Source organism: Enhydra lutris, unplaced genomic scaffold (assembly GCF_002288905.1).
Source record: "Enhydra lutris kenyoni isolate GAN:26980312 unplaced genomic scaffold, ASM228890v2 scaffoldscaffold4, whole genome shotgun sequence".
Classification (NCBI taxonomy): Eukaryota; Metazoa; Chordata; class Mammalia; order Carnivora; family Mustelidae; genus Enhydra; species Enhydra lutris.
The window spans coordinates 54660278-54682072 of record NW_019154088.1 but is presented as its reverse complement, the minus strand read 5'-3'; the positions used below and the strand labels follow the sequence as shown (position 1 = coordinate 54682072).

The 21795-nt window shown below is 35.0% G+C and overlaps 1 protein-coding gene across 4 annotated transcripts in view; it reads right to left on the bottom strand.

Moving 5' to 3' along the window:
- The window catches only part of LOC111138953 (KIAA0586 ortholog), a 131023-nt gene that overhangs the window by 92875 nt on the left and 16353 nt on the right, over positions 1 to 21795 (bottom strand). For 3 of the 4 annotated variants that reach the window (XM_022490987.1, XM_022491004.1, XM_022490996.1), the window contains 10 exons: positions 19934 to 20101; positions 18219 to 18342; positions 13628 to 13757; positions 12673 to 12890; positions 11941 to 12013; positions 10450 to 10677; positions 9135 to 9309; positions 4272 to 4469; positions 2600 to 2787; positions 285 to 392 (listed from right to left, as the gene is read on the bottom strand). In XM_022490987.1, coding sequence (XP_022346695.1) covers positions 285 to 392; positions 2600 to 2787; positions 4272 to 4469; positions 9135 to 9309; positions 10450 to 10677; positions 11941 to 12013; positions 12673 to 12890; positions 13628 to 13757; positions 18219 to 18342; positions 19934 to 20101 — 1610 coding nt within the window. The remainder of the gene's footprint in view (positions 1 to 284; positions 393 to 2599; positions 2788 to 4271; positions 4470 to 9134; positions 9310 to 10449; positions 10678 to 11940; positions 12014 to 12672; positions 12891 to 13627; positions 13758 to 18218; positions 18343 to 19933; positions 20102 to 21795) is intronic. The other variant, XM_022491014.1, reaches the window with a different exon arrangement.

Genomic DNA, 21795 nt, shown 5'->3' with positions numbered 1-21795 from the left:
TCAAGCTTTTTCTCCAAAGAGACAGAAATCCTCTCTTCACATATGAGACAACTTAAATTACCCAAAAACTACACTAAGGATTAACACTTTCACAATGTTCATAAATGTAAGGATCTTAAACAAACTTTCTTTTTCAAGTTCATCAGCAATACTAGATTCATTCTGAATCTCTTCCTTAAAACCTAAATTATTATGACATACAATGGAAGACTTTGCATGGAATAATATTAGTTAAACTTCATAGTCAGACATTACTCAAAACTATCTGATATATTTCTGAATACCTGTATCCAAGTTTTCAAAGGAGGACATGCTTCTTTGGGACTAGGCAGAGATAGATCGACATCAGCACTACCATTCGAAATGCTATCAATATCCACATTGGGTAACACCTAAAACAAAACACAAACATCCAGCTTTCTGTTCATCATTTTGACTCAAATACCTGTCAGTCTATACATCAGTAACATATATTTAACTTTTTATAAAGAAGTCAATGGATAACAATTTTTTTTAAGTTATGATAGAGTATTTTATAAAATTTAGAAAATAAAGGGGAACACATAAGACCCTATTCAGATAACTTTATTTTCAATCTTCCCTTTTCTTTTTACTATCCACTTCTTACTATTTCTGATTTTTCATCTTAATTAGGTTATAAGCACCTTTCATGCTCCCATATAAACTTAATAATTATATTTTAGATATATAATATTTTAATAATGCCTTAATTATTTAACAATTTTCCTGTTGGTAAGCATTTATGACATTTCTAATATTTCTGCTATTATATATATCACCACAAAAACCTTCTTCATATATATAGGGTTTCCCCCCCTAAACTTTTTTCCCCCCTAAACTGGCATTATTTCATTATGCCAGATCACTAGATACTAGATTAATATAGAGCATGAATATTTAAAATTCTTGATAATTAATGCCAAAATGCAGTCCACATGAGTTCTATTCATGTCGTCAAAAACATAATTGTCTCAGCAATAAGTTTTTAAATTACTGTGAGATATATTACTGTTATTTTAATTTGGATTATTTTAGTAACTAGAAAGATTTAAAGTATCCATTTTCTTGCTCATAAACTGTATTTCCTCTTCTGTAAGATACTATTCAGGTTCTTTGAATATTCCTGGATTTGCACTGCCTTCTTATTAACTTACAGAAGTTTTCAGATTTAAGAATTAATCCTTTATGGCATAGTCCTTTCATATATTCTAACTGTATGTTTCCCTTTTTACATATGAATTTTTTATATTAGCTTCAGTTTAGATTTTATAGATTCAAATCTATTCTTTTATTATATGTAGGTTTTCTTCTCTCATATCTGGACTTAGCTTCAGCTTGGATAAAGATTCTATTTGATAAAGATTCTATATAATTATCTTCTCATCCTGCTGCTTTTACATTTTACAGTTAAACTTTTGTCTGTTGCCTATTTAGAATTCATGTGCCATACAGTGGGAGGTTAGAGTCTAAAACTGATCTATTTTCCACATTATTAACCAACTACAACATATATTATTTCACTTACAAGACTCCTCTTTCCTACTGATACATGAAGTAATTACTACATATTACATTCTTTTTTTTTTTTTTTTAGAGAAAGCAAGACAGCACGAGAGAGAGAGAGAGAGCACTCGAGTTGGGGGTGGTGCAGAGGGAGAGAGAGAATCTTAAGCAGACTCCATACACAGCTTGGAGCCTAATATGGGACTCAGTCTCACAACCTTTAGATCATGACATGAGCTGAAATCAAGAATTGGACATTTAACTGACTAAGTCACCCAGGTGTCCTATATTACACTTTTTTTTAAACAACCAAGGCTATTTCTGAAATACTTCATTGTACAGGTCCAGTACCCCAAAACCCTTTATTCTTTCAAATATCAAAATGATCCTTAAGTTAAAGAAAATAAACAAAAAATTAAACACATGGTCTGTGTGGGTGGGGGGGCTAAATTACAATTTGACTTAAATTATATATCAACTTAGGAAGAATTGGCAACTTGAATAATTAATCTTCACATATAAGTTCTCTTTCCATTCATTCAAATCTTATATATATTTAAAGTCACACTCATTCTTTTTAAATTAATTGTAGGGACGCCTGGGTGGCTCAGTGGGTTAAGCCACTGCCTTCGGCTCAGGTCATGATCCCAGCGTCCTGGGATCGAGTCCCACATCGGGCTCCTTGCTCAGCAGGGAGCCTGCTTCTCCCTCTGCCTCTGCCTGCCACTCTATCTGCTTGTGCTCACTCTCACGCTCTCTCTTTATGACAAATAAATAAATAAAAATCTTTAAATTTAAAAAAAATAAATAAATAAAATTAATTGTAATATACTGTTCAGTTGTTCACTTTGGAATATCATCATGTCACTTGAACATGAGCCACTGGCTTAAAAAAGTAGCTTAGATCATACAGAACAAGGATAGAGAGGTTACATTAATATCACAGTTTTAAAATATAAAAGACCCACGATGAAAGTAAAGTTTTTATGAAGCAATGTAATAAATTTTAAGTGTTAAAGTTAAGCCGAAGATTTTTTTCTTCCTTAAAATTTTCTATTCATGCACCCTGACATACCTGTACAGTAAGCTGAGGAGGATCCTTTTTTTCCGACTTCATTTCTATAATTGCGATGTTAGGTTTCTTTATTCCAGTTTCCATCTTTCGAGATGATGGAGGAAGGGAAGTAGTCACTGTTACAGGGTGTGGCTTGTTTACAATTACTCCAGTGGGTGGCATGGAATCACTCTTACTTTGGGTCTGTCCTAAAAAGTTTGGGGAAGAGATGAGTCAACTATTTCAGAAATGAAGGGAAAAATCAAATACACAACCCAGATCTTTATGGCTGAATTCTCTCTCATCTGAAAAGGAAGTGCCATCCACAATCATCTTTCCTTCTATTATCACTACTGTTGACATACTCACCGTGTCATTCTTTCAGCAGCAACTCACACTTATCAGGCACTCATGCATGCCAGACTCTTCACATACACTATCTAATTTAACCCTCAAAATAAGCCTCTGAGGTATTAATATTATCCACATTTCACAGTTGAGAAAACACGTTTAGGAACAACATAATTTGCCAAAGGTCGTAACAGTAAGCAGCAAAGCCAAGACTAAAGTGTAATGTGTTATACTGTGTGTTATTTTTATTCTCAAAACTTTATATAGCAACAATGGACAGGAATAAAACCGATAACGAAATACTAGTGACTCGTTACCAAGACATAGCATGTACTCCCACTGATAGCAATTACCACAGCTATCAGAAACTTAGCTTGCACTTCAAAAGTTCCATTTATTTCCTATATTTCAAAATAAAGAGGGACAGAACAGGGCACTCTTTAAAAGCATAGTCCGACTGGGTTTGAATCCCAGGCAGACTGACTAGGTTTGAATCCCAGCTCCACTCGAGTTATATGGCCTCTGACAAATTTCTTCATTCCTCTGTGCCTTGGTTTCTTTATCTATAAAACCGGTACATTACCATGTGTTTTTACAGGGTGGATTAAATAAATTCATATATGTAAAGTGCTTAGATCTGTACCAGGTACACAGCAGGGACTTTATAAGTATTAGCTACTCTACTAACAGAAGGCATGTTTGAACAGATACAGTTACCAGGTTGACATGCTATTAACCCATAATTTCAAAAATTCTCTCTTCTGCTGGAAGATATATCTAAGTCCTTCATCAAATTTAAGAAAGAAGAACAAAGACAGTAAAAGAAAAAAATAATAGCTAACTAGATTTGAAGAGCTAGTGTGGAAGCAAAAATGATTTGTTGAATTTTTACAATGAGTCTGAGAGACCTCAAATTAAAGTAGATAACCAACTACTGTGTTTTAGAATACCACACAATTTTTACTTACCACAGCCTAGTTCAAAAGTACATACAATTACTTCAAAGTACTTTGCTGGAGACAGGACATTAAACCACTTAAAATTTTTGATTTATTTAATTATTATGAAATCTATAACATTCTAAACTTTTTTTTTTTTTTTACTTTGTCTCCTCTATAGCAATGTATTCTAAAATACCAAAGGAATGTTTCCTGTGAATGAAACTACAGTGGGAGCCCATTATTTAAGAGATTGCTATTACATGGAGTAAGACACATTCGGAGGCCCTGCCTACAAATATCACAGAGAGAGGAAAAGGTAAGAGACTATCACGTCATTTTGAAAGTTCTGCCACTGCTGACAAGAATTTAAAATTGGCTCTGTGTATTTTGCTGGGACTTACCTAAAAGAATGGCCATAGGAATTAGATGACCTTCTAGTGTACCGGAAACAGTAGGCATTTCTCTGCTCGGGCTGAACAAGTACTGCTGATCACCGGGAGGCAGCACAGCAGGCACAGAATGTTGGGGCTTGGAATCCATTTTCATAGGTTTTGTTGCATAAAAGTCAGTTTGTGTTCTTATTGACTTGACTTTAGTGCCTGTAATAATAATATTCAGTGGCAGAGATTTTAAAATATTATTGGAACACCTATCCAGCTAGAACTACAGTAACTCTTCTTTACAGAAAGATCTTATTCTATATAATAAGGTGTAATTACAAGGCCTTAAAATAGAAGTAACACAGAAACCAGGGGTTGGCAAAAACGTTCTGTTAAAAGGTTAGATAGTAATATTAGTCTCATGGACCTTGTGCTCTCAGCTGCAACATCTTAATTCCGCCACTAAAACATGAAAGCAGTCATGCTACAATCACAAATAAATGAGTGCAGCTAGGTTCCGATATTACTTCTAAGAATAGGCAGCTAACTTGTAGGCCATGGTTTCTGAGCTCCTGAATACACGTAACAACTTGCTCAACACGTAACAACTTACTACGACAAAACAAATTCAATGATTTAATGATTAGGGAAAAAATGTTGAATAAAAGATTAAGAAGACTACTCAGATTCAGACTGTACTATTTATTTAACTCATTACGTTTTTTTCCTATGGGTACAAAAAGTTAATGATCATATTTGGAATTGGAATTTTTCCTTCTCATTACACCTTTACTCATGACATAATTCTGAATAACCAGCCTTTATCCTCTGAAATTATCCACAGTCAAATTCTATATCTATTAAAACCTTACAGGAGTTAATATCATTGTATTTTTTCCATTCTTATGAATTAAATCCATATAGACATTAAATCCTGAATTCTTTTTTTTAAAGTTTATGTATTTATTTATTAATTTATTTATTTTAGTTAACTCTACGTTTAATGTGGGGCTCAAACTCACAACCCTGAGATCAAGAGTCACATGCTCTTCCAACTGAGCCAGGCAGATGCCCCTGAATCCTGAATTCTTAAAAATTCAGGATTTAAAAAAAAAAAAAAGAAATTTGTCTGATTTCTATGGAACCTGAGGAAAGTGAAGAAAAGTAAAAACATAAAGGAGAAGAGGCTATCTTCTAAATTCCTGACATTACTACATTTTTACTTTTAATATGGGAGTAATTTTATGAATCTAGACTTTTAAATACAGCTCCATGATGCCAGGAAGAAACATTTTAGTACCACATCTGTATTTCTTTTTTCATTCTGTTGTCTTGTATTCATTCATTCAATTAAATGAATTTTTCTTGAGTGCTCATTTAAAATATTTGTTTTCAGCATTTCATAGGCATTGCTCCAGACACAGGAAATACAGTACTGAATAAACCATCTGTATTCATAGAGTTTACAGTCTAGTAAGGAAAACAATCAATAAACAAAAATATAACACCAGGCCTTTTTCCAAAGAAGGTATACAGATGGCCAATAGACATATGAAAAGATGCTGACATCACTCATCATCAGGGAAATGCAAATCAAAACTACAATGAGATTATTACCTTATACCTGTTACAATGGCTAAAATAAAAAACACAAGAAATAAGTGAAGGTGGAGAAAAAGGAACCCTCATGCATTGTTATTAGGAATGTAAGTTGGTATAGCTGCTATGGAAAACAGTATGAAGTTTCCTCAAAAAATTAAAAATAGAAATACCATATGATCCAATAATTCCACTATTGGGTATTTACCAAAGAAAATGAGAACACTAGTTCAAAAAAGATATATGGAAAAAAAAAAAAGATATATGCACCCTTATGTTTACTGTAGCATTATTTGCAATAGCCAAGATATGGAAGCAACTTAAATGTCCATCGATAGACAAATGAAGATGTGGAATATATGTACAGTGGTTTATTACACAGTCATAAGAAAGGAGATTGTGCCATTTGAGAAAATGGATGGACCTAGAAGGTATTGTTCTAAATGAAATAACTCAGACTGAGAAAGACAAATACCATATGATTCTACTTATAAGTGGAATCTAAAAACAAATAAAACAAAAAGCAGAATCAAATCAGTCAGAGAAAGACAAATAACCTTTGATTTCATTCATACGTGGAAATTAAGAATCAAAACAGATAAACATAGGGGAAGGGAAGGAAAAATAAAATAAGATGAAAACAGAGAGGGAGACAAACCATAAGAAACTCTTAACTATAGGAAACAAACTGAGGGTTGCTGGAGGGGAGGTGGGTAGGGGCTGGGGAAACTGGGTGATGGGTGTTAAGGAAGGTGCTTGATGTAATGAGCACTGGGTGTTATATAAGACTGATGAATCAATGACCTCTACTTCTCAAACTAATAATACAGTATATGTTAACTAAATTGAATTTTTTAAAAAAACAAGTAAACACAGAAGAAAAGACCAGAAATTTACCAGATTTTGTAGTGAGATTACAGAGAATATAAAGCTTATAAAGTCTTTTTCTGTATTTTCTGTATTTTTAAAATTTAAAATAATAAACAAAATATAAATTATTAATCTTCAGGTACATCAATAGCAAGGATAGTTGAGGCCTCTATCCCATAGAAAAATGTTTATTTTTCCTTTGAATGCTCAATAAATATAAGTTTTCTTTGTTAAAAACAAAAAACCCAATAAACCAAAAAACAGAATCAGACTTATAAACAGAGAATAAACTGGTAGTTGCCAAAGGGGAGGTAGATGGGGGTTGGACAAAATGGGTGAAGAGGACAGGGAGATCCAGTCTTCTAGTAGTGGAATGAATAACTTATGGGAATAAAAGGCAGAGCATAAGGAATACAGTCAATGGTACTATAAAAGCAATCTAACAGGCCAGATGGCAGCTACCACAGTTGTGGTAAACAAAGCATAATGTATAACCTTGTCAAATCACTAAGTTATACACTGAAACTAATGTAACATTTGTGTCAACTATACTCAAATTTTAAAAAAGCACATAAAAAATAAAAATTAAAAATCATATATATAGGGACGCCTGGGTGGCTCAGTGGGTTAAGCCTCTGCCTTTGGCTCAGGTCATGATCTCAGGGTCCTGGGATCAAGCCCCACATAGGGCTCTCTGCTCAGTGGGGAGCCTGCTTCCCTCTCTCTCTGCCTGCCTCTCTGCCTACTTGTAATCTCTCTCTCTCTCTGTCCAATAAAGAAATAAAATCTTAAAAAAAAAAAAAAAAAGAGAGAGAAAGAAAAGTGTAGGAGGTAATTTTTTGGATAGCATGGTCAGGGTAGACCTCTCTGAGGAGCGAACATCTAAGAGCAGCAATCCAAAGAGCTGAGAGAGTAAGCCATGCAAACGTCTGAGGGAAAAGCTCTCTGGGAAGAGAAAATGACAGGCACCAAGGCCCAAGAATAAGCGTGTTTCCACAGTTTCTTAGTCACGTCCATCATTAAAAGGGTTACTTAAAATTGTTTTTGGATTTTTAAGTATTTTAAGACCTCAAGTTATTTTTTGCATAGGCTGTCAAAAGCCCAAATATAATAGCAAAGTGCCAATAAACAAGCAGAAACAAGTATCATCCATAAACTTTATACTTACTAACACCAGAAGGATTTCTAGATAAACTGACACCCTATATGATCACCTAACTTTTAAAAATGAAAGGAATGAGAAGCGAGTTGGGGGAAATTGGAAGGGGAGACAAACCATGAGAGACTGTGGACGCTGAGAAACAAACTGAGGGTTTTGGAGGGGAGGGGGGCGGGGGGTTGGGTAAGCCTGGTGGTGGGTATTACAGAGGGTATGTATTGCATTGAGCACTGGGTGTGGTGCATAAACAATGAATTCTGGAACAATGAAAAGAAATAAAATAAAATACAATGAAAAAAAAATGAAAGGAATGGAAAACTAAAGCAATGCCACAGCTCCAACTTCCAGAAAGAATAAGAAACAAAAATGAGTTGGTATCCCCTAGTTACCGCATACTGTTGAAGCTTACTGGCTGCCAGAGTACAAGCTGAGAAATTTCAAAATGTAACCACAGTCAACAGACTCCCTATTTAATTAAGAATTACATTTAAATATTACTAGAGAGGAGTGCCTGGATGGCTCAGTCGGTTAAGTGTCCAACCCTGATTCCGCTCAGATCATGATCTCTGGACATGGGATCAAGTCCTGCAGGGGGCTCCACACTCAGTGGGTAATCTGCTTGAGGATTCTCTCTCTCTCTCTCCCTCTCCCTCTGCCCTTCCCCTCACTCATGCATGCACATGCACATGTGCTGTATCTAGAATAAATAAATCTTAAATAAATGTACTAGACTAGTGAAATAGTAGATATGAGTCAAAACATACAGTAAAAATGAAGTTATTATTAGTGGTGTACAAAAGTACCCAAAATTTTTTTTCACCTTTATTATATAAATCCTTTTATGATCATTTATAGCATATGACTGATCTTCATTCTTTCATAAAGAACATGATAGAGCAATATCCCAGGGAAATGTCCACTTCCCCTGGATTATAATTTAAATTATTCAAGATACCACCTCATAAATGCAAACTTTATCATGCTTTATATGAAGATACCACCTAATCCTATCTTATCCCACTTATTCCTATCTTGTGCCTTGAATTGGTCTATATTTTCTCCCTACTTATTCCCATTTTATGCCTTGAAATAGTCTATTTCTTCCTACTCTTAGAAGAATTGTTTTCCATGCCTAAGCATTATATAATTTGAACTGTATTTATAAGTCATAAAAAAGAAAAGAAAAAGTTAAACATTATATATTAAACTGACAGCATAAAAAATAAGCTCTACCACAGAAAAATGAGGTTCCTTACCTTTAACTCGTTCTATTACTTTCGGTCTCTGTGGTTTGGACTTAGGAGATGGAGAATTAAATCGGAGATATGGTCCTTTTTTAAGAGTGCTGCGATGGCCCTGATAAATTGGTTTTCCATAAATTTGTAACATATAATCTTCATCTTGTACCACTGTGGTTGCTTTCAAAAATCCCTAAGCACACAAAGTTATTCAACTCACCAAAAAAATAATCACCAAACAGATCTCAATTTTCTAAAGCTTTCTTTGCCAGCTTAAGTAAGATAATAAGAATTATCAGGTCAGGAAAGTCCTCTATTTTAAATGGCTCTTAAATTCTAGATACAATTTTCAAACTATAGTTTTAATGTTTTATGGTTTTCAAAAACATGAAAGGTAAATATAAAAGCCATCCACTCAAAAAACATAAAGGTTCTTATACTACTAAGTATATTTTTAGCCCCACAAAGTAAGGTTTAAACACATTTTATATAATTATACTCAATCACAATAATATAACATAAATCAAGTCTTTAAAAATGATTTTTTATATATTTTTTAAAGATTTTATTTATTTACTTGACAGACAGAGATCACAAGTAGACAGAGAGGCAGGCAGAGAGAGAGAGGGAAGCAGGCTCCCTGCCGAGCAGAGAGCCCGATGCGGGACTCGATCCCAGGACCCTGAGATCATGACCTGAGCCGAAGGCAGCGGCTTAACCCGCTGAGCCACCCAGGCGCCCGATTTTTTATATTCTTAATTCCACCTTCAATCTTTTGGCATTTATTGAGGATCTGTACTAAGTGCTCCGTACTAAATTAGATGCTTTATTGATGTGTCCAACAATCCATGTTTGGTATTAAGAAAGTTACAGCCTAATGAGAGCAGCCAAAAACATACCCTCCACAGCATCTAGTACCAAATCTCACAATCACTAGGCACTAGACATATTCGCTAAACTGGAAAATAAACAAACAAAAAAAAATGTATATTCATATGTATACATGCAAAGACAAAATACAATTTTGAGTAGCACAAATAAGAGAATCTAATTTTTGGACTAGATGACCTCTAGATATACCTGCTATAACTAAAATATGATGATTCTAAGTGTGAGATCTCAGAAGGAAGAAATTACGTATTTTGTGTACTGCTTTCCGCATTATGAATTCCCAAAACCCTCAATATCAATAGTTTAAAGATAGTTTATTTTTATATAGTCCTTCATATTTTTAAAACATTCTCATATTCAGTTCATTATTTATAGCTTAAAGGAAATGAAATAATTAATTATAATGCAAACTTCACATCACAAAACCAGAGTAGGAACTTACTTCTTTTCTCTCTTTCTGTAGGATTGAAGCAGGCATGCTCTTCATGAGTGGATTTCTAAAATGCTCCTCTTTTTGCTTTTGAGAATGTTTCCTATGAAGTACAGAATTGTTTACTGTTTTGTCTTGCATGTTAATTTTAATATCTTTACTCATATTCTGAGCTTTCTTGGTCCTTTGAGTCTTCTGATCAAATCTCTTTTGTTCATAATCTTTTCTTGCCAGTTCATCCTTAACAAAAGCAAAGTTTAAATTACTTAAAACATATCCAAGTAGTGCTTTCACAGCTAAAGTATCAGAATTTATTTTCCGCTATTATAGAAATATACTTTGGCAGTTTCAAATACTTTGTAAATAAATTACATTGGCTTACATATGAATAAAAACTCTCTAGAAGAATAAAGAAAAACTAAAAAGATCAGTGCCTTATGGAGCAGGGGAATGAGAAATAGTATTTGAGGTACAAGAGTAGGAGGGCAAGTTTTCATTATAAACCTTATAGTTTTTGATGTTCGAACCATAGTACTGAAGTAAATGTTGAAAAAGTTAAATTAAAAAAAATTTCAAAAAGTAAACAACTTTGTCATAAAACTCTGTAATAAATATTTATAAATTAAAATAGCTCGAAGAGTTAAACAAACATACTTTGTAATGAATTCACAGTAACAGAGTGACATATATTGCCAATTGTCTGCAAAGCCAAAACCAACCTCCAAATCTTCTATTTAATTTTTTTTTTGGTGCATCACATAATATTTCTTCATAACATTAGAGATATAGATTCTTAAACAACAAAGTTTAAAAATACATTTTGGCATTTATTGCTGTGGCAACTGAACCAACACATCGTCTTGCTATGATTGTGAGGAAGCATATACACACATCTTACAGCCAGAAAAAAACACTTTGCACCTAAAGATGAAAATAACAGGGTTGCTTTGTCTAGTTCTGTTCCCTCAAATGTATATACATTTTAAGAATTTCTTTTAAACTACTGACCCTCTAATTAAAACTCTCCTAGATTTTTGCAATGCTAATCTCTGAAGATCCACCCTGAGCTTTGGGGTGTGATAAAGTGGTACCTGTTTCATCTGGAACTGACTTTTGTAAACTTAGTAACCTCAGAAATCATGTGGGGTATTTCCCTTTACATAATGTTGTTGTTTTCACTTTGGCAAGCCAGTGCTTCTAAATCTGCAGTCTTGAAATGTTTTTTAAATACACTTTTTTCTTCTTCAAATACTTTTGCTAAATTTTCTTTCAAATTACTCATATTTTAGTTATTGTCCAACAATTTGCCACATAAGAGCCCTAATTTATGAGAAGAAGCAGTTGCTAAGTAAAATGAAATTACTAAAAGTATTAAGTAAAGAGTGAAGAATGAAATGAAAAATTATAAGTAGACTTATACATAAGGAATGTTTTGAGAGTAAGTATGATACTTAGAAATTATCTCTTGAGAATTCTCTTAATTCTGTTTTTTCCAATACCTACCTGAATTTCTGCAGAAATAGTTTTAATCCACTCATCCACTGTCTTTCTGATCCGAATCTTCTCTGACATCTCTCTACAAAAGGAAAAAAAAGAATTGTCTTAAATTAGCATTTAATGTTCTGAGAATAGGACCTAGATCAAGACTCTTATCTAGTTTTAAATCTACTATGTAGCCCAATAGCCTTCATCTGAAAAGGAAAAACCAACGTTAATAGTTTTCATCAAATGTTTGAAGGATGTTTGAACAGATCCCAGAAGATACATATCATAGAGAGAAAAAAAGATTTAAAGGAAAATTTTACATCTGTAAAAAGTAACAGCCACATGTATATAATATCTAATTATAATGAGTCCACATTGTCAAAGGAAATAAAGAACCTTTTCAAAACACCGAAACACATTAAGCAAAATGAAGCACATAGAAAAACAATTACGAAAGCCTATGCAGGGGCACGTGGGTGGCTCAGTCATTAAGCGTCTGCCTTCAGTTTAGGTTATGATCCCAGAGTCCTGGGATAAGCCCTACATTGGGCTCCCTGCTCAGTAGAAAGCCTGCTTCTCCCTCTCCCACTCCCCCTGCCTGTGTTCCCTCTCTCACTGTCAAATAAATATATAAAATCTTAAAAAAAAAAAAAAAGAAGAAAAAAAGAAAGAAAGCCAGCCAGCCAGCCAGCCAGCCTATGGGGCTGGAAGCTTCATAAATAACCTTGGGATGCAAACATCCTATCTTACCTGTTAGTAGACAGAGCATTGATAAACGAATACATGGCAGCTCCATCTTTGGCACGAATAATAGCTTCCAGGTTTTCTTCAAGGACTTTTTTATTGTTTTGTACTCCCCTCAAAATCTTCTCAGCATCTTTCAAGATGGATCTTTTATTGGTTGTTTGAAGCTTAATGGAATTCTGTGGAAGATCAGCAAGCCCTGACATAATCAGAGATTCTTTTGGCTTAAAAGAAAAAAAAAGCAAAAATGTTACCATATGAAGTTCATATTCTTATTTTAATGCAAATGAGAGCTATTACTATAGTTGGGGCCAGATACTATACCAAAATATTCCAAGGACTCAATTTGTCAAATTAAAGAGCTATAAAAGAGTGCTTGCCTGATGGTAACTACACTTATTATGGTTAGCATTTCATAATGTATGTTTATCGAACCTCTATGTTGTACTCCTGAAACTAACATTGCATGTCAACTATATTTCAATTAAAAATAAAAAATTAAAAAACAAAGTTGGCAATTAAGGTTTCTTTCCATTTAGAAGTACTAATGTGAACGTTACATGAAATAGGGCTGGAAGTCCACGGAAGTGCTGGGCAGTCCAGTGGCCAACCAAAGTTATTATCTGGGAAAGAAAGCTAAAACAATATAAGAGCAAGCTGGCTCAGGTAGGCGTGGCAGACACTTTGGACTGGATAATTGGGGTCATTCACCGGTCTCTCTCCCCTTTTTCTCCTCTCTAAGAGAAGCTGGAAATCTAGCAGTGGCCAATGAGCCATGAATAGAGACCACTTAGTGAGGTCTTCTGGAAAAGTTTTGTAAAAGAGAACAGACTGGGTTAACATGTCTTTTTCAGTACTTTCTCTTCATCTTTCTGCTTGCTTTCTGTCGTGCTGTTATATTTCTTCATAATTTTTACCTTTACTAATCATCATCAATTTTAATATCCTGTTTCCACTTTACCTGGAGTATACCATTTGTTTCTTTCCTTTGTTGGCCAGGATCATGAGAAAAATCATCAGACCTCTGTACAGTCAATTTAGCTGCTCTTAGTTCAGAGGAAGGAAATCTTGGAGAGGATAAAGTGTCAATGCTATGAAAGATTTAAAAACAAAGTTTCCTAAATTATCATAAATTCAGTAAACATTTGAATACATAAATCTGAGATATCTTCTTAGTTACATATTACTAAATGGTGTATTATTAAATTGTATAATTAAATTAACCAGTTAAGTGATTAAACATATCAAACACAGAAAAACACAAGATACAAAATTACTCTGACCAGACTGGGTTAGGCATAGTAGGAAAAGAGCAGAAAAAGGTTTTGCTTTGAAGAAAAGAATGTCCAGAAGCTCTTCTAGAAGGGTGGAGTGGGTGCCTGGGTGGTTCAGTGGGTTAAAACCTCTATCTTTGGCTCAGGTGGTGATCCTAGAGTCCTGGGATCGAGCCCCATATTGGACTCTCTGCTCAGCAGGAAGCCTGCTTCCCCCACTCTCTCTCTGCCTGCCTCCCTGCCTACTTGTCATCTCTGTCTGTCAAATACATAAAATAAAATCTTTAAAAAAAAAAAAAAGGGTGGAGTAAGATCTCTAAAAAGCTACTCCTCCTTAAGAGCAAAGAGAACACTAGCAAAAATGGTCAAAATCAGCTTTTTCAGAACTCTGGAAATGAAAAGACAACTAAAGGAATATTTAATCAAGAAAATGACCGACTTTCAGAGTGCCTGGGTGGCTCAGTCGGTTACGCATCTGCCTTTGGCTGGGATCACAATCCCAGGCTTGTGGGATCTAGTCCCACACTGGGCTCCCTGTTCAGTGGGGAGCCTGCTTCTCCCTCTCCCCCTGCCCCTCCTCCTGCTCATTCTCTCTCTCTCTCTCTCTCAAATAAATAAAATTTAAAAAAGAAAAAAGAAAATGACTAACTTTCAGTAAGAACAGCAAGCTTTATGGCATTTTTAATTTGTCTCACTCCAAGAACCCTTTCCCCAATTCTCTGGCAGCTTTGAAAATTAACAGCTTCACAGCCCTTATAGCTATGAAAACCAACAGCCTAACAACAACTCGAAAGAGCAGAACAGGTTTGGAGCTCCTTAGAAAGTCCCACTCACAGGGTTTCTCTTTATTTGACCTGACTCAGAGCTAGCTCAGTGAGAAACCCGAACCACAGGTCAAGTTTTGAAACCAGCAGCAAGTGTTTAACTTCTCAGCTGCCTGAGGTGGCTATAGCAGTTGAGGCAACAAGAGGGATGCCAATAAACTAAAACTCAGGGGAATGAGATGTCCACAGTGGAGCTGGAAGGGCCCTAACATGCTACCAGGGATCTAGAATGCCATGTGCATGTACAGGGCTCTGTGAATGTCCAAGTAAGATCTGAGAAAAGCCTAATCTCTCACATCTGGCTGACACCGAGGCTTTGTGCAAGTTGGAAGTTAAGGTTAAGACAGACTTATAGAGTGCCAGAACACTGAAAGTATGCTCCGACACCATACACATGCATATGTGCACACACACACACACACACACACACAGAGCCCCTTGACACTCAGAGAGAGACTTACAGGTTCAAGATAGTTAAGGAAGTCTCTTTCTCATTAGCAGACTTAACTCACCAAATAGAGACCTACCACACATGACAAAGAACACACACTTTACAGAACTCACCTAGGAAAGTCACTAAACAAACAGCAATAACACACCCTAGTGGATGGAAGAATCTGATTTTCAGAGTTGCCACACTATATTATTTGAAATAGTCCAATTTTCAACAATAAGTTATGAGACACACAAAGAAACAAGAAAGTATAGCTAGGGGCGCCTGGGTGACTCAGTGGTTTAAAGCCTCTGCCTTCGGCTCAGGTCATGATCCTGGGGTTCTGGGATTGAGCCCTGCATCGGGCTCTCTGCTCATCGGGGAGCCTGCCTCCTCCTCTCTCTCTGCCTGCCTCTCTGCCTACTTGTGATCTCTGTCTGTCAAATAAATAAATAAAATCTTAAAAAAAAAAAAGAAAGAAAGTATAGCTAAACAGGAAAAAGCATAGTCGATACACACTGCGCTAGAGGAATTCCAAATATTGGATTTATTAGGCAGGAACTATAAATTAGCTATTATTAAAGGAAACGATGTTCAAAGAATTAAAGAAAATATAAGAATGAGGTCTCACCAAGTAAAGAATATCGATAAAGAGACAGAAACTATTTAAAACAAAGAACATATAAACAGGATTTCTGGAGTTGAAAAATATAACTGAAATATAAACTTCAATAGAGGGCCTAAGCAGCATATTTGAGTTGGCAGAAAAAAAATTCAACAGCTTAAAGATAAGTTATTGAGATTATCCCATCTGAGAAACAGAGAAAAAAAAAGAATGAAGAAAATTTAAGAGGAGTGCCTGTGTGGCTCAGTTGGTTAAGTATCTGCCTTTGGCTCAGGTCATGATCTCAGGGTCCTGGGATCGAGCCCCACATCAGGCTCCCTGCTCAGTGGGAATACGCTTCTCCCTCTTCTTCTGCCCCCTTTCCTGCTGTACACACTCTCTCTCTCAAATTAATAAATAAAATATTTAAAAAAAAAAAGAAGAAAATTTAAGAGCCTCACAGATCTGTGAGATACCATTAAGAATACCAATAAACAACATAGTCCTAGAAGAGGAGAAAGATTATGTGTACTGTTTAACTATATAAAGAAACAGTGGCCCAAAAAGCTCAGAAAACAACTCAGAAAGTATAGTATAAGAAACAAGAAGATTAATGTCTACTTAATATAAAAGAAGACAACATGGAGAAATAGTGGAATAAAAAAATATATAAAACAATAGAAAACAGGGACGCCTGGGTGGCTCAGTGGGTTAAGCCGCTGCCTTCGGCTCAGGTCATGATCCCAGCGTCCTGGGATCAAGTCCCACATCGGGCTCCTTGCTCAGCAGGGAGCCTGCTTCTCCCTCTGTCTCTGCCTGCCACTCTATCTGCTTGTGCTCACTCTCTCTCTCCTCTCTGACAAATAAATAAATAAAATCTTTAAAAATAAAAAAAAAAACAATAGAAAACACATAGCAACAAGACAGACATAACTCTTTTATTAGTAATTACATTAAAAGCAAATGGCCTAAGACTGTATTCTTCACATAAAACCACTAAAACTGTGGCTTACTTTTAATTTTTATTACCACAATTTATATGACATTCAAGATAAATAAAAATTTATAGATTAAATAAATAATATAATATATAATAAATATAAATAATAATAAATAAATATAAGTAATTAAAATAAATATAAATACTTATTCATAAATAAAATTTATTTTATTTATTATATAGTATATAATAAATAAATAATAAATAATAATGAATAAATATAAATAAATATCAAAATTTATTTATGAATAAAATTTTATTTATAAATGTTTATATTTTTATTTGTTATATTATTGATATTTATTAATATTTATAAATAGAATGTTTATTTATTTATAAGATAAATAAATAAAATTTATTTTATGTATCTAGGTCATGACCTAGATGTACTTGATTTTTTAAAAACTATGAATGTAAAATTTCAGGCATACACAAAAGTAGCAAGAACAGTGCAATGACTTCCATACACCCTTCTTTATATTAATCAGTAACTCATGGCTATCCTCATTTCATCCATATTCTCAACCCAGTTTCCCCTATCCTGCATTGGATTATTTTTGAAGCAAATCTCAAATATCATTTCATCAGAAATAAATAATCTGGGGGCACCTGGGTGGCTCAGTCAGTTAAGCGTCCAACTCTTAATTTTGGATCAGGTCAGGATCTCAGGATCACGAGATGAAGCCCCTCTGGGGGACCCATGCTGGGGGTGGAGCCTGATTAAAATTCTCTCTCTCCTTCTGCCCATCCCCTCCCCCCACCTCATGCTCACCTTCTCTCTCTCAAAAAATAAGTAGAAATAGAAATAAATAACTGCATTCATTAGAATTAATCTACATCTTGAGAAATTAAGATAAATTCAGTTTATAACTATAGTAAAGGGGTAGATATATTAACAGCAGAAAATAGTAAATCTAGGATAACTTTTTTTTGAAGATTTTATTTATTTATTTATTTATTTCAGAGAGAGCGCAAGTGAGAGAGAGAAAGAGAGAGAGCACATGAGTGGTGGTGAGGGGCAGAGGGAGAGAGAGGAGTGGACTCCCTCTGAGCAGGGAGCTGGATGCTTGATTCCAGGACTCCGAGATCATGACATGAGCTGAAGATGCTTAACCAACTAAGCTACCTAGGTGCCCTCCAAGATAACTTTTTAAAAGCAATGCTATACATTTATCAAAATTCCTAAAGAAAATTTTGAAATATAAACAAAGTTTATAAAAAAAAAGATTTATCTGAGAGACAGACAGCAAAAGAGAGCACGAGTGGGTGGAGGGGTGAGTTGTGGGAGAAAAAGGTAAGGTAGCTGGACACAGCTCCATCCCAGGACCCTGGGATCAAAGGCAGACACTTAACTAACTGAGCCACTACACAAAGCTCTTTTTAATATAGCTTTTATTCCAAAGTCTTGTTTTTTTACCTGTCACTTTTCTCAACATTCCATCCTATTTTTGACCCAGTTAGTAAGGTTTTATCTGAAGATTCACTTTTTCTTGTTGAAGAATCATGGTTATTCAAAATCTGTTCCAATAGTCTTACATTTCCTGTAATAAAATAAATACAGTATCATTTTTCAAGTACTAAGTCATTTCCTTTTTATACAATAGCTCACATATATTTGTACTCTATTAGCTTCTTTGGATGATTATCTATCTACTCAATTCACTTTAAAATGTCAATTTTAAATACACTCACCCAATAAAACTAAATATTTATAACTCATGTAAACTACATTAGTAAAATTTTAGGTCTGAATTTATTTCCATCACATAAAAAAGGAATTTGATGAGCCACGACATCATCAAAAAACCCAGTAAACTGCATAATTTTTATCAATAGTTAAAGGGAGATTTAACTGTTTCTTTATAGCAATTGTTAGTTAAATCTTCCCTTTAGCCTCATCTTTAATAAAGTTACATAATAACTTTTATCTCTAGGTGAGGTTAGTTTATTAAAGATTTTAGTATCCTTAAAACTCTTTAAATGCATCCAAGACAAGACTCAAATTCATTTAAGTGATTCTAAGAATAAAAGCTTATATTTAACACTTTAACTTCTTTTACTAGAAGGGCTTTAAGGATCTTTAACAAATTATTTCCTCAGGTCACTTATAAAAGTTCTTGTTTCCTATTAAATAGTTAATACTGTAACACTTTTTCCAACTGAACACAGTAACAAATGTTAAATTTCTCTGAGTTCCACCACTGAAATTCACACCTAAAAACAAAATAAGGAAACATGCTCTAAAATGATCAGCTTTTACCCTATGACCCTGCAATTGCACTACTGGGTATTTACCCCAAAGATACATTTACCCCAATGTTCATAGCAGCAATGGCTACAGTCGCCAAACTGTGGAAAGAACCAAGATGCCCTTCAACAGACGAATGGATAAAGAAGATGTGGTCCATATATACAATGGAGTATTATGCCTCCATCAGAAAGGATGAATACCCAACTTTTTTATCAACATGGACGGGACTGGAAGAGATGCTGAGTGAAATAAGTCAAGCAGAGAGAGTCAATTACCATATGGTTTCACTTACTTGTGGAGCATAAGGAATAACATGGAAGACATTGGGAGATGGAGAGAAGTGAGTTGGGGGAAATCGGAGGGGGGGAAACGAAGCATGAGAGACTGTGTAATCTGAGAAACAAACTGAGGGTTTTGGAGGGGAAGGGGGGTGGGAGGTTGGGTATTAAGCCTGGTGGTGGGTATTAAGGAGGGCATGTATTACACAGAGCACTGGGTGTGGTGCATAAACGATGAATTATGGATCACTGAAAAAAAATAAAATTTAATTTAATTTTAAAAAGTTAATTCACCATAAAAAATGATCAGTTTTACCTTTAGCAAAGCGTTATTTTTTTATTAACAAAACCTGTTCATTATATGTTTAAGTAATAATCTATAGAAAATAATCAGAATTATAACTGTATACCTCTACCTCCTGCAAAGAATGTAAAGAAGCTTGATGTGCCTAGTAAATATCATTTAAAGAAAAATACTAAAGAAAGAGATGTAGTTACTACTAGGCACATAAGAAAATAATAAATCAGGAGTATGGAAATCTGTTCCTAATTTGACGTAGGTCTAATAAAAGTAGTAGATGCTAGTTATGATTGCTTTATTACCTCTATGACCTGACATCTCCATATTTTCTTTCTCTTCTTTAGGATTTTCCCTCTTTGATATTTTATCATCCTTTGAAACAGGTATAGGAGCAAACCTGCGAGGTGCTGGTGTCTCCAAAGGAGATTTCTGTTTATCAAAACCCATATCTTCAACCTCTCTAAAAGGTGCTTCAATAGAAAATAAAGAAAATAAATTCAACTTGTTTTAAAAAAGCATTAATATATAGAATATTACTCTTCCCCATTTTTTAAAAATAAAACTAAAATTATGTAGGATATACAAATTAACAAGTACATAGAAATAGCTCTCAACCAGAATTCAAATATAACCCATAAAAATTTTACACTTACAGCTAATAAAGAAGAAAAAAATCAATATGACAATATTCTGTGCTATTTAAGCTATGGTGAAAACGGCATAGCCAGACACTACTCATGGCAATGAAAACTAATAAAACCATCTGGCACTAAGTATAGGAAGTCTTAAAATGTTTATATATTTTGACCTAGTAATCTTACTCTTGGGAATTTATCCTAAGAAAATAACCTAGAAGAAAGAAAACATTAAATACATGATGATTTATGGGGCGCCTGGGTGGCTCAGTGGGTTAAAGCCTCTGCCTTCAGCTCAGGTCATGATCCCAGGGTCCTGGGATCGAGGCCTGCATCGGGCTCTCTGCTCGGCAGGGAGCCTGCTTCCATCTCTCTCTCTCTCTCTCTCTCTCTCTCTCTCTCTGCCTGCCTCTCTGCCTACTTGTGATCTCTGCCTGTCAAATAAATAAATAAAATCTTTAAATAAATAAATAAATAAATACATGATGATTTTATCATGGTATGTTTATAAGGAAAAAAAACCCTAAAATCTGCCTAAATGCCCAAGAACAGGATAAATGCCCAACAAGTAAATTGTGACTATTCTTTTATCATTAAAAATTAATATTATGGGGGCACCTGGATTGCTTAGTTGGTTAAGCGACTGCCTTTGGCTCAGGTCATGATCCCAGGTCCTGGGATCAAGCCCCACATCTGCTCAGCAGAGTGTCTGCTTCTCCCTCCGTCTCTCCCCTCTGTCTCTTGTGCTTTCTCACTCACTCTCTCTCTCTCAAATAAACTCTCAAACCTACATTGGTGGGAAAGCAAGCTGATGCAGCCACTCTGGAAAACAGCATGGAGTTTCCTCAAAAAGTCGAAAATAGAGCTACCCTACAACCCAGAAATCTCACTACTGGGTATTTACCCTAAAGATACAAATGTAGTGATTCGAAGGGGCACGTGCACCCAAATGTTTATAGCAGCAATGTCCACAATAGCCAAACTACGGAAAGAACCTAGATGTCCATCAACAGATGAATGGATAAAGAAGATGTGGTATATATATATGATGGAATACTATGCAGCCATCAAAAGAAACGAAATCTTGCCATTTGCAATGACATGGATGGAACCAGAGGGTATTGCTGAGCGAAATAGGTCAATGAGAGAAAGACAATTATCATATGATCTCCCTGATATGAGGAATTTGAGAGCCAGGGCGGGACATTGTTGGGGGATAGGGAGGGAAAAAATGAAACAAGATGGGATGAGGAGGGAGAAAAACCATAAGAGACTTTTAATCTCACAAAACAAACGGGTTGCTGGAGGGTTGGGGGGAGGGATAGGGTGGCTGGGTTACGCACATTGGGGAAGGTATGTGCTACGGTGAGCTCTGTGAAATGTGTAAGCCTGATGATTCACAGACCTGTACCCCTGTGGCAAATAATGCATTATATGTTAATAAAAGCAAATTTTAAAAAACTAATATTATGAAGATAATTACATAAAACATGGGAAATACTTCTGATATGCTAGTAAAAAAGCAGTAC